The 13,656-nt window shown below is 42.7% G+C and overlaps 1 protein-coding gene across 2 annotated transcripts in view; it reads right to left on the reverse strand.

The window, feature by feature from the left end:
- CRK (v-crk avian sarcoma virus CT10 oncogene homolog) overlaps nucleotides 1-13,656 on the reverse strand; it is a 28,894-nt gene that overhangs the window by 12,465 nt on the left and 2,773 nt on the right. The window contains exon 2 of one of the 2 annotated variants that reach the window (XM_012653028.1): nucleotides 4,238-4,603. In XM_012653028.1, the coding sequence (XP_012508482.1) occupies nucleotides 4,238-4,603 (366 nt within the window). Of the gene's footprint in view, nucleotides 1-4,067; nucleotides 4,604-13,656 lie in introns of both variants that reach the window. The other variant, XM_012653027.1, reaches the window with a different exon arrangement.

Consider the following 13,656-nt stretch of genomic DNA (forward strand, 5'->3'; position numbering starts at 1 on the left):
AGTAGCTGGGACTACAGGCATGCGCCACCATGCCCGGCTAATTTTTTCTATATATTTTTAGTTGTCCGATTAATTTCTTTCTATTTTTTTTTTTAGTAGAGATGGGGTCTTGCTCTTGCTCAGACTGGTCTTGAACTCCTGAGCTGAAACAATCCACCCGCCTCGGCCTCCCAGAGTGCTAGGATTACAGGCTCATCTTATATATTATCTTCTGAACCTGCCCAATTATGAAATTAAATGATTTGAAACTACACTAAAATGTACCTAGCTGGTTTACAGATCTGGATTTATAGCAGGGTCAAATTACTCTTCATTTATATGAGATATATATACAAATATTGGTCAACTGATTGATCAGTATATCTCAATACATGTTTTTCTTATCAAAATGCTAAGGTGCGAAAGCCAGAATCTCCTACTCTTACCTCCCAGACTCATCACAATAGGGAATAGGCATCAGCTCCTATGAAAAACCAGGCAGGAGAGAACTGTGCCTCCCTGCAAAGACAGTACAACTGAGGATATGCTGTCATTGAAACCACGCAAAACCTGCACTGAGGAGAGCAGCACTGATATAAAAGAGAAAGAACCACAGACTGAATTTGGGTTTGGTAGAAAGGCGCTAAGGTAGATCTGGGTTTGTCACATCTCCATTTCCAACTAGCTTAAACAACCTATTCAACCTGTCTGAACATCAATTTTTTCCAAATATTGAATGAGGATATCTTAAGGTTCTTTCCAGCTCTAGAATTGTGATGTTAAACAACATTGTTTTTCAAGTGCGTAAGAAATGGTGTTTTAAGGCTACTATTTGCCCTATTTGTTCTAACTTAAAAGAGGCCACTTTTAGCAATAAACATATGCAGCTCAAGACCAACATCCAAACCAAAAGAAAACTTACTGAGGTCATAAGCTAGTTTTCAACTTGAATCTTTTTTTTATTAAAAGGGATATTAATAAAATGTTGTTATAAAAGGAATAGTTACCAGAGGTGGAAGAAAATAGGCCAAACAAAATACTAATAAACAAGTAATAACCTAATGTCTGGTACTGAAGTGATTTTCAAAATATATTTTTACAAAAGACATCCAGCAGACTGAGCCCACGGATTGTTTCCTAGTCCCGCCTGTATCACTGGGTAATTAGGGGTGTGTATTCTCCGCCCACTCATTTCACAGTCTAAGCCCTTTTCAAATGTAAATCTTGATGGCTGAGCCTCCTAGCCTGCAAGTCTTGATCAGCATCCTTAGTAGTTCAATATCAATAACCATTGGAATATGTATATATTTTTTTTTGAGACAGAGTATCACTGTGTTTCCTGGGCTAGCGTGCCGTGGCGTCAGCCTAGCTCACAGCAACCTCAAACTCCTGGGCTCAAGCAATCCTTCCGCCTCAGCCTCCCGAGTAGCTGGGACTACAGGCATGCGCCACCATGTCCGGCTAATTTTTTCTATATATTTTTAGTTGTCCAATTAATTTCTTTCTATTTTTAGTAGAGACGGGGTCTCGCTCTTGCTCAGGCTGGTTTCGAACTCCTGAGCTCAAACAATCCGCCCGCCTCAGCCTCCCAGAGTGCTAGGATTACAGGCGTGAGCCACCGCGCCCGGCCCTCCATTGGAATATTGATCAGAACATGGGGGAGCACTTATAACTTGTCAGAAACCTGGAATTCCCTTTGTAGCTTTGGGGCTAGGGTTGCTAGTAATGTACCAAGGTGGGACATTAATGCCCAAAGCATGGGTAAGTACTAAGCACCATACCAGGACACGAAAAAGAGAGGAATTTATTGAGAATATTGCATTGTCACCATAGTCAGGGTGCCAAGCTCAAATCAGATCTATATATTAATACATTAGTCTGCCCGTTCAGGAGAAGGGTCCCAAAACAATTCACTTAAGGAGAACAGGATACCCCTCACCCCATCAAACTTCTGCTTTCCTGTTCAGGCATGGGCAGACTAGGGCCCAGGATCCAGCCCATCTCTCCCTTTCCCTCAATTTCAACTCCAGAATATGTGGTCTGATTTCTGAAACAGAAAGGAATTAGCTCATGCAACTTGTGGGGGCTAGCAGCCTGGAAGTTTTTATTTTTTTAAATATTTGTTTAATTGAGATGGCGTCTCACTATGTTGCCCTGACTGGTCTCCTGGGCTCAAGCCATTCTCCTGCTTCAGCTTCACCAGTAGCTAGGATGAGAAACATGCTGACTGCCTAGACCTGGAAGTATCTGTAGAGTGGGCCGGCAGGTTTACTCAAATCTTTATTTCACAAGATTTATACTTCACAGCAGGGAGAGCAGCTCAACTATTTTTGAGCATTAAAGCCTCTAATCAAGGCAGGTATCATTAAAAATAATTCCCTTTGAGAAAGGAAATGCAAATGGAAGCAAAATTAATGTGATAACTATTCTCTTTTGGGTATTAGCTGGCTTGTTCCATCAATGTTGTTTTCAGACTGCAGTGCAGTGCTAACTAGGTCTGCAATAAATATCAAGAGTCACATCCATCATGTGCACAGCACTGTGTTGGATGTCAACATCATCTGAACTTAAATGAAAACATGAGGCTAGAAACTTATTTACCTTACCCTCCAAACTCTAAGTGGGAAAAAGAAGTGACGTGGCCTAAACAATGCACATTTCATTTCTCATCAAAGCAGAGACATGATACTTTTTTTCTTTTTTAAGGATGGGGTCCTGCTATGTTGCCCACTCTGGCCTAGAACTCCTGAGCTCAAATGATCCTGTCTCAGCCTCCTGAGGAGCTGGGACTATAAGCATGTGCCACTGTACCCAGCTAGACATGATACTTTTAACTTACAATATGATCTCAAAAAATACAAACTTTAAAAACACCCATTTTTTTCAGTCAAACCTAGAAAATCAACTAACCTTTGTCTGCATCCACTAGATCAGAACCTAAAAGAAAAGTTCAAATCCAGTAATATCAGGGGCAGGTTCAAATAAATCCTAGCTTATTCGGTAGGCTAACACTCCCACTTAGAGGGCAGCTCCTACTTCTCAATGTATGAACATGACCCAAAGAAAAGAAAACTTAGAGAAGATTTCAGCTTATAAAAACACACTTTTACCCCTTCTCTGCTAATTTGTGCTCACATAACTTCTGCCTGTGCTTATGAATGTTAGCTACCTGCTCACATTCAAGCCACCGTATCAGTAGGCTCTGAAAGTTGGGCATGCATACCACTTCTGTATTGGTTTTTATACCAAACCACTAGCTCTGCATAACTTAGAAAGGAAGGGAGGAAGGGAGGAAGGGAGGAAGGGAGGGAGGGAGGGAGGGAGGCAAAAGAAAGGGTAAGAGACAAAGCTGTGAATGCTAAAGAGAGGAATAAAGGAATAAACACAATGTAAGGGTTGGCCAGAAGGAGACAGGCTACCAAGGATATTTCCACCGGTAAAAGGCAAAAATCAACTCCTCAGGAAGAACTGGTTTCTCGCCTGTAAAATGCATTAAAACAACAAAGACCAAGTAAATCTGCTGCTCCTTAGAATTAATAATTTTAGGTATGGTTCTCTTCACACCTGTACTATGCTATGCCTCACTGTTTCCTCCTAATTCTTACTTGATGAACACTATTAATGGTAAGGAACCTCGTGTACCCTAAAGTAAAAACATGTTTTTGTGGGGAAAAAAACTTCGTTTAAATGTTTTCATAGAGACCACTTATTACACTCAAATCTGTGTGAACCCACTTCTTTTAGACAATGAGAAACAGAAAGCAAGAAACAGATTAGGATGGAGATGAGAAAAAATATTTTAGGTTAATTCCTGTGAATTCAGGTGGTGTTATTAAAGTAGTCAAAGTATGTTTAGTAGATCAATCAGAACATTCAGTTATACAGTTTTAAGCTTACTCATTCCAAAATAGGTTTCTATAAACAAGAGAAAACTCAACATTAAAATGCCAAAATCAGCACTTAATCGTTTGACATCTACAACATCACAATGCTGGTGCTTGTATTCAGCATTCCTACAAAGCTCTAAGAGGTCTGAGAGGGAGACCCTGTAGCAGATCTCTTCTTTCTACATTTTGCACATTATGTACCTCCAAAGCCAAGGCTGTCTTGTCGTAGGCATTAGGGACTCGCTTCTGGATAACCCTGGCATAAATGGGCCCATTCTGGAGGTTAGGGAGCGGAGTGTTGACGCTGGGTTGGGCATAGGGCCCAGGCTCCGGCCCACCCAGTGGCTGTGGGTGGGAACCCTCCTGGTTACCTCCAATCAGAGCCGATACTGAGGCGGAGGCAGGTCTATACTTCTCGACGTAAGGGACTGGAATCATCCCCCTCTTGCCTTGGCTGTCCTCTGCATTCCACCACTGCTCTTCAGGCTTATCCCGGATTCTCAGGATGTCTCCTTTCTTAAAGGGAAGATCTTCTTCATCATTCCCATTAAAGTCAAAGAGGGCTCGCACATACTCTGCCTCCTCCTGCCTGAGAATCACTCCACTACCCTGCCTGGATCTGGAAACTGGTTCTATCAACGTTGTAGTGTCCAAATAGTGTATTTTGTAGAATTCCAGTAAAGCAGGCAATGAATCAAACTCTTGATCTCCTATTCGGAGTCTGGAGGGGCTCACCACTGGAAAAAACAGAGCAGCGTATTATTTAAAGATGTACTACACTAGAGATGAAATGCAGATTTTATTCTTATTTTATTTTTTAGAGCCAGGTCTTACTATGTTGTCCTGGCTGGACTCGAACTCCTGGGCTCAAGCAATCCTCCCACCTCAGCCTCCTAAGTTGCTGGGACTAGAGGTGCATACCACCATGCCCAGCTGAAATGCAGATTTTAAGCATTTTCCACACATTTAGTCAATATTTAATGTTCCAAAAAAAAAAAACTACCTTAGAAGAAAATAATCCCTCTCTCTTCACAGTATACCAACATCACACTTTAAAGCTGAAATATCCCCTAGGAAGAAAGATGTCCATCACCAGACTCCAGAGAAGGAACAGAAGGCCAGGACAGTGGGCTCTCCTACTACAAAGACAGTGCAACATAGGGACTTTCTGTTCATTCTCCCAATATGTCTGTTGCTACCCCATTTACAGAGTAGCCGTGAAGTTCAAGGTTTTGTTGCAATCTTCTTTTCAATCTTAGGTAATGTAGCAAGCCCTCTTTTTCCAAAGATCCCAACAGCTGTTCCAGGAAGAGGTGAGGAGAGATTATACTGAGCTCATACATCTGTTCTCTTCATATCTACAAGGTGTAATTCCAAAGAAGAAAAACATTTGAAAACTATCTTTTTGATCTAAGATTGCTGATCTCAATTTCATCTCGGACAGCTAAAAGAGCTTAATTAGGCAAAAGAACCAAGGAGCCAAAAAAGAGAAAATAAGAAACTAGCTGCTTAAAACTCAATTTCTAATGTCTTTACTTAAATAAAACATGGAAACCAGATTGTTCCCTATAAAGGAAACAGGTTATAAAAAAAGAAAAACAAGGATGGTTGGGGAAATAAAGAAATGTTAAAATATTCAACCTGTGATAACATACTGAAGATTCAAGACAAAGGACTTATTAGGAACACTTAAAATTCAAAAGACACAAATATGTATGTACGTATGTATAATGGCTCTGGACACAGGGCACACTTCAGAACATACTCCCTCTCTATCCCGAGATTGTAGAATTCAAGGATAATAAATGAACATAGGTTCAAACAAGAAACAAAGTCGTTTTTTTTTTTTTTTTTGAGACAGAGTCTCACTCTGTTGCCCTGGCTAGAGTGAGTGCCATGGCGTCAGCCTAGCTCACAGCAACCTCAAACTCCTGGGCTCAAGGGATCCTTCTGCCTCAGCCTCCTGAGTAGCTGGGACTACAGGCATGCGCCACCATGCCCGGCTAATTTTTTCTATGTATTTTTAGTTGTCCGATTAATTTCTTTCTATTTTTAGTAGAGACGGGGTCTCACTCTTGCTCAGGCTGGTTTCGAACTCCTGAGCTCAAACAATCCGCCCGCCTCGGCCTCCCAGAGAGCTAGGATTACAGGCGTGAGCCACTGCGCCCAGCCGGCAATGATTTTTTAAAATACCATTTTGGCAAGGAGATAAGGGGAATGGGAACTCATCAACTACTGGTGAGAGTATAAAGTTGCACAAACTTTTTGGAGTGCAATTTGGCAACATAAGCCTTAATGTTCCTCATCCTTTGATCCCATGATTGCACTTCAAGGAGTTTATCCTAAGGAAGTAATTTTTAAAAAAGCATTAATAGTTTTATGCTCATAATATTGTTTGCACTAGTGAAAATTTAGGAATATTTTATTGTCCAATGACTGTATACTCCATAGCCTAATGGCTAAAGTCATGTTCTGGACCTGAGCAGGCACAGTGTATATACCAGTAGCACTATTTGGAAGGCTGAGGTGAGAGAATTGCTTGAAGCCAGCAGTTAAGGGCTGTAGTGCCCTATGATTGCACCTGTGAATAGCCACTGTACTCCAGCCTGGACAACATAGTGAGACCCTACCTCAAAAAAAAAAAAATTAACAAGTAAGTCATGTTCTTGAAGTATAATAGGAAAAGAAGACAAGAAGGCAAGACATAAAACTGTATAGTAACCCAGTTATAACAGACATATATGCTGGGTACTGTGAGGTTGCTGTGAGCTAGGCTGATGCCAGGGCACTCTACTCAGGGCAACAGAGTGAGACTCTGTCTCGAAAAAACTAAATAAATAAAGAAAGAAAGAAAAGAAAAAAAATAAATATTACTTTTGATTATTTGATGTTTTTATGTTTGTTGACTATTTGTACTTCTTAGAAACAAGCACATTGCAAATTACTTGCTCAAGTCCTTTGTTAAGGGAAAATGGCCTACCTCCATTCCTAACTCTATTCCTATCAACAAGATGGCATTGCCCCATCTAAAACCATGGTGATAACTATTGTCAACACTGTGGTCCTCCAAATGTCTAAAATAATTTGCCACTCTTCAAAAAAAGAGAGAGCACCATTACACATTCTATGCATGTATCAAAATATCACACATACCTCAAAAACATGGACAACTATCACATATTAATAAAAAAGAGACCCAATTTTTTTCTATTCTTTTCTTTTAGAAATGGGATCTTGCTATATTGCCCATGCTAGAGTGCACTGGTTATTCGCAGGCACAATCACAGCACACTGTGGCTTTGAAATCACAGCCTCAAGTGATCCTGCTGCCTCAATCTCACGTGTAGCTGGGACTACAGTGCGCAGTACTGCACCTAAGTAGAGACCTAATTATTTTGTTCACTGTTAGAAAATAGTTCTTTCAGAATGACCAGAAAAAGTACATTTAAAATTCAGTCTAGGCCAACCACAGTGGCTCACACCCGTAATCCCTGCATTTGCGAAGGCCAAAGCAGGAGGATCGCTTGAGGCCAGGAGTTCAAGACCAGCCTGGGTAATGGAGACCCATTCTCTACAAAAAACAGAAAAAGTAGCTGGATGTGGTGGTGAGCACCTGTAGTCCCAGCTACTTGGGAGGCTGAGGTATGAGGATCCCTGGAGCCCAGGAGTTTGAGGTTGCAGTAAGCTATGATGATGCCACTACCCTCTAGCCCAGGCAACAGACCAAGACCCTGTCTCAAAAAACAACAAAGAACAGTAAATAAAATAAAATTCAGTCTACTACTGGGGAGAAGCAAAAAGATAAAAAACTAACTTCGGAAGTTAACCATAAGTCCTCAGTGCAGAATGAGTACTGCTGAGTACCTCGTCTTTTTACCCATATGAATGATGAGGCCAAGACATAATTTAAAGGACAGCTGCACATTTCTTATATTCCAGAAAGTCTATCTGTAGAATGCACGGCCATAAGCTAAAACAACTTAATAACCTAGATTCAGGAATACTGGCTATTTCTCCAATTTAAGACCCTAAAGGAGATGCCCAGACCCAGGACTGTCCAAATGGCAAACATTCCTCAGGCACCAGTAGAACATGATCCCAATAGTTCCAAGTGCAGGACTTGGAGAGATGATTTTGGTTATGATCATACCAGAGCATGGCGGTACTATATTCTGGAGCTTCTCTTCACTGAGGTAGATCACTGATGGAGAATTATTCCTATTTGACTCTGGTAGGCAAGGAACTACATGGCCAACTCGCCTATCACCACCAGGCTAATTCAAGATGATCTTTTAGGCCTAAGGAACAACTATGTTAAGGGCAGCGTCAGTGTGAGCATGGAGACCTATTTAGCACTGGCTGGTCAAGAAAGCTCCAGGGCAGGCCAGGCGCGGTGGCTCACGCCTGTAATCCTAGCACTCTGGGAGGCCGTGGCGGGCGGATTGTTTGAGCTCAGGAGTTCGAGACCAGCCTGAGCAAGAGCGAGACCCCGTCTCTACTAAAAATAGAAAGAAATTAATCGGACAACTAAAAATATATAGAAAAAACTAGCTGGGCATGGTGGCACAGGCCTGTAGTCCCAGCTACTCGGGAGGCTGAGGCAGAAGGATCGCTTGAGCCCAGGAGTGCGAGGTTGCTGTGAGCTAGACTGACGCCACGGCACTCACTCTAGCCTGGGCAAAAGAGTGACACTCTGTCTCAGAAAAAAAAAAAAAAAAGAAAGCTCCAGGGCAGAGTGGTAGGGACCAGCAGAACACCAGCTTAGAAAATGGTCCTGATTACACCTGGGGAGAAAAGCTTCCTTCCTAAAATTTATCCAACTACATGCCAAGGTACAATGGCCAAAATGGTTTTTACTAGTTGCCCTTTTGGGACAGTGGTTAGCAGACAGTAAGTGTTCAGTGTTAGATATTATTCTTTTTTGGCTTTTGGGGTTTTTTTTGGAGACAGGGTCTGTCACCCAGGCTGCAGTGTAGTGGCATGAACATAGCTCACTATCACCTCAAACTCCTGGGCTCAAGCTACCCTCCTCCCTCAGACTCCAGAGTAGCTGGTACTACAGGTGTGCACACCATGTTGGGCTAATTTATTTTTATTTTTTGTAGAGATGGCATCTTGCTATGTTGCCCAGGCTGGTCTCAAACTTCAAACTCCTGGCCTCAAACAATCTTCCTACCTCAGCCTCCCAAAGAGATATTATTCTTCTTTTTTTTTGAGACAGAGTCTCACTCTGTGGCCCGGGCTAGAGTACCATGGTATCAGCCTACCTCACAGCAACCTCAAATTCCTGGGCTCAAGCAATCCTCCTGCCTCAGCCTCCTGAGTAGCTGGGACTATAGGTGAACACCACCACACCCAGCTTTTTCTATTTTTAGTAGAGACGGGGTCTCGCTCTTGCTCAGGCTGGTCTCGAACTGCTGACCTCAAGCAATCCTCCCGCCTTAGCCTCCCTGGTGCTAGGATTACAGGCGTGAGGCACCATGCATGGCCAAGAGATATTATTCTTAATGAACATAACTCTGAAGTGAGAGAAAGAAGCTAAATGAAAATCTGTCCCCAGCTTTGAGAAGCTCACAGCACAGCTGGAGATACAAAGGCATGCACAGTGTTGTTGGTGAGCAAGGAGCAATACAGCATGTCTTAGGAAGACACCCCCATCACCACCACTTTCATGTTTAACTGGAGCTATGTTCCTGCAAAAAACAGTAGCAACAAACTGTGTCCTGAGATACAACAAAATCACAATGGAAGAGCAACTCTGACCATCCCTGAACATTCCAAAGGTACTCTTTTCACTCTAAGGAAGGCAACCACTCCCTGCCATCCATTGTTATGGTTCCTCTATAACTGTACTGGCCAAGTGAAATGTGTTTTCTGGGGAGAGAACAAATTTGCTATTTGTTAGGAGAACAAATAAGACTCCTAAGCCAAGTCCCTCTGAAAGATCGGTGCAAGAAAAATTGGCAGCTCATCTGGCACAAACGTAGGAAGCAGGTTTAATTCATTTCTTGTTCAAATACCGCATGGTGTGAACTGGGCTCGCCATGACTTTTTTTGCTTGGCAATCCCAACACAGAAATACAGGCAAAATACCATGGAACGCCTTTGCTATGCTTTACCTGTAAATTATTTTTCTAGTCTGCTGACACTGTAATAATGCCACAGAGAAATGCCTGCTTTGTGTTCTGGTGGGGCAGTTAGAGACACGGGGCAATCAACCTTCACTGATCCAAACTTCAGAAGGGAAAGGAGGAGAGCAGAACATACATAAGTCCCAGATAAGCCCAAACCTCACCACAGCTATGTGTTCCAGCTCTTTTTCCCTCCTTCGTCTCCTTCCAACCACAAACAGCTAAAGGCAGGAAATAGAAGGGCGGGAAAGGAAGGAGATACAGTCAGTCAGTCTGGAGAACAGAACCAACGACAGAATTCTCACAGCTATCTGGGACTTGGAAAACCTGAGTTGTTCTACATCGACCCTGTGCCAGATTCTGATTGTTCGGTTATTAATTAACGCATTCAGAAATCAAAATCAATGCCAACAGTGGATACTCTTTTGGTTTCTCTGTACCTGCTCAACCCCTTACTTTTAAGCATTTCACCCCTCAGGTTATGAGTTTTTATATATCACTCCCTGATGATTTCATGATGAGTATCAGTGAGCTAAAATAGGTCAGGTCACTTCTGGCACAGGTACTGCGAAGCTCCGTCATCAGCCTCTCCTTGATCTCACAGTACTTCCTCTTGTTCCCTTCATCTTTCCTAATTCCCACTCTCTCTTCCTTCTCCTCTGCCTATGACATTTACAGAGGTTGCTTAGATAAATACCCACCACTTGTCCAATACACAGGGCTAAAAAGGCTGCTGACTTCCATCTGAGAAGGTATACTAAAGAGGTATGAAGATGGTCTCCTAAGCAAACAGAGCTTTCTAAAAACGGTAGATAACAGGATGGCACCTTCCAGATTTAGACTGACTGGGCTAGATGAATTCTGGCTCTCATTTACTAGCTATATGAGGTATTATCTAACTTCTCTGTGCCTCAGCCCCAGAGTCTGTAAAATGGGGCCAAGTATCTGTCTAATGAAGTTCCTAAAAGTGGGCTACATTACAGATGCTCCATAAAAAGCTAATTCAGTACCATCCACAGGAAGTTTAAAAAAAAAAAAGTAAATTCAGCTTAAACCAACCCCTAAGCCCCTGAATTCCTTCAGAAATTTTCAATTTATCCCCAAATCCAGAATCCACTGCACTATTTCCCAAAGATTCCACAGAATCTCAAGATGCTTCTCAGCAGTTCTGCAGCCAAAAAGGTTTGAAAAACCCAGTACCTTCTCTCGGAAAGTCATAATTCACATGAGCATAGTAAAGACTTGGAGAAGTCCTGCAATAAATAAACCTACTTCCTTTTATGATGGAATTATTTTTTTGGTATAAAACCTCTAAGTAACTCACTGAAGAACTTCTCCAGAACCACTGAATGGAGGGATACTCTGACATTGAAGAGTAAGACACGAGAACCAGGTTTGTGAACTGCCAAGATGAGGTAAACAAATGAAATACAGAAGCTGAAGGTGCAAAAAAGTGGCAATGGGTAATCAGTAGTCCCACACTATCTCCAGAGAAGTGGCTTGGCCCTGTACTACCTTGAAGAGGCATCTCAATTAACAGCCTAGCTTCTGCCCCCCACCTCCAAAATGAGGCAATAGTTAGAAAGCGTTGGGTTAAACAGGTAACAGCAGACACCATCCTATTTCCATGTACTGGACCCAAGGTCCTTTCACACTTACTGATGCACCCCATCCCTCTCCACTCCAGCACTTATTCCCTGAAACAAGCTGTTTCACCAGTTCGTACAAACCCCACCATGCATGCCTGTGAACCTCTCAAAGCTGAGAATGGTTTTCCATTTTGCTTCAACATTCCCCCCCCAACATCATAGTTCTGTTTTTTTTTTTTTTTGAGACAGAGTCTCACTCTGTTGCCCGGGCTAGAGTGCTGTGGCGTCAGCCTAGCTCACAGCAACCTCAAACTCCTGGGCTCAAGCAATCCTCCTGCCTCAGCCTCCCGAGTAGCTGCGGCTATAGGCATGTGCCACCATGCCTGGCTAATTTTTTCTATATATTTTTAGCTGTCCAATTAATTTCTTTCTATTTCTTTTTTTAGTAGAGATGGGGTCTCGCTCTTGCTCAGGCTGGTCTCGAACTCCTCAGCTCAAACGATCCGCCCGCCTCGGCCTCTCAGAGTGTTAGGATTACAGGCGTGAGCCACCGTGCCCTGCCTATAGTTCTGTTCTTAAAATTAACATATATATGGATGCAGTGCTATCTGGGATTACAGATAGCAGCTGCCAATAATCCCAGCTACTTAAGAGGTTGAGGAGGAGGATTGCTTGACCCTAGGAGTTCTAATCCAAGTTGGGCAATATACCAAGATCCCATCTGAAAAAAAAAATTACATTAAAATTTTTAAAAAGGCCAGACGCGGTGGCTCACGCCTGTAATCCTAGCACTCTGGAAGGCCGAGGCGGGCGGATCGTTTGAGCTCAGGAGTTCGAAACCAGCCTGAGCAAGAGTGAGACCCCGTCTCTACTAAAAATAGAAAGAAATTAATCAGACAACTAAAAATATATAGAAAAAATTAGCCGGGCATGGTGGCGTGTGCCTGTAGTCCCAGCTACTCGGAGGCTAAGGCAGGAGGATCGCTTGAGCCCAGGAGTTTGAGGTTGCTGTGAGCTAGGCTGACGCCACGGCACTCACTCTAGCCCGGGCAACAGAGCAAGACTCTGTCTCAAAAAAAAAAAAAAAAATTTTAAAAAAGATTAATCTATACAATACTTATTGAGTACTTACTCAATATGCCAGCCACATTCCTAAGGATTTGATATATTTAACTCATTTAATCCTTAAAACAATGAAGTCAGTATTACTATTTTCCTTCTTTCACGGATGGATGAGTAAACCGAAGCACAGAGAAGTTAAATAATTTGCCCAGAGTTACACAGGTAGTAAGTGACAGGTAAATAAGACCCAAACCCAGGCTCCAGAGCTCAAGCTTATAACTACTCTTCTAATTCACATTCATTCAGTTTTGTCAACTGTCTACTGGTCAAGTTCTAGTAGTCCCTACCTCATCATTTCAAGAGGGAAAAACTAATGAACCGATTATTGCAAGCATTCCCAAGAGGTCCATTTTCAAGTCCAATCTGACAGAATGTGACCAGTAGACTTGACCAAACCCTTGCCTGTGATCCTGGGGCAAGGCCAGGGCACACCCAAGCTATGGCAGCATAGGAAGCCTATGGGAGCTGAAGACCTATCATAAATTAAAAATAGGTTCACTGGAAAAGGCTGAGAATCCTTGGCCTACAGGCGCGGTGGCTCGCGCCTGTAATCCCTGCATTCTGGGAGGTTGAGGTGGGAGGATCACTTGAGCTCAGGAGTTCAAACCAGCCTGAGCAAGAGTGAGACCCCACCTCTACAAAAAACAGAAAAATTCACTGGGCATGGTGGCACACGCCTGTAGTCCCAGCTACTTAAGAGGTTGAGGAGGAGGATTGCTTGACCCTAGGAGTTCTAATCCAAGTTGGGCAATATACCAAGATCCCATCTGAAAAAAAAAATTACATTAAAATTTTTAAAAAGGCCAGACGCGGTGGCTCACGCCTGTAATCCTAGCACTCTGGAAGGCCGAGGCGGGCAGATCATTTGAGCTCAGGAGTTCGAAACCAGCCTGAGCAAGAGTGAGACCCAGTCTCTACTAAAAATAGAAAGAAATTAATCAGACAACT

This window comes from Propithecus coquereli, unplaced genomic scaffold (assembly GCF_000956105.1).
Source record: "Propithecus coquereli isolate 6110/MARCELLA unplaced genomic scaffold, Pcoq_1.0 Scaffold409, whole genome shotgun sequence".
Lineage (NCBI taxonomy): Eukaryota > Metazoa > Chordata > Mammalia > Primates > Indriidae > Propithecus > Propithecus coquereli.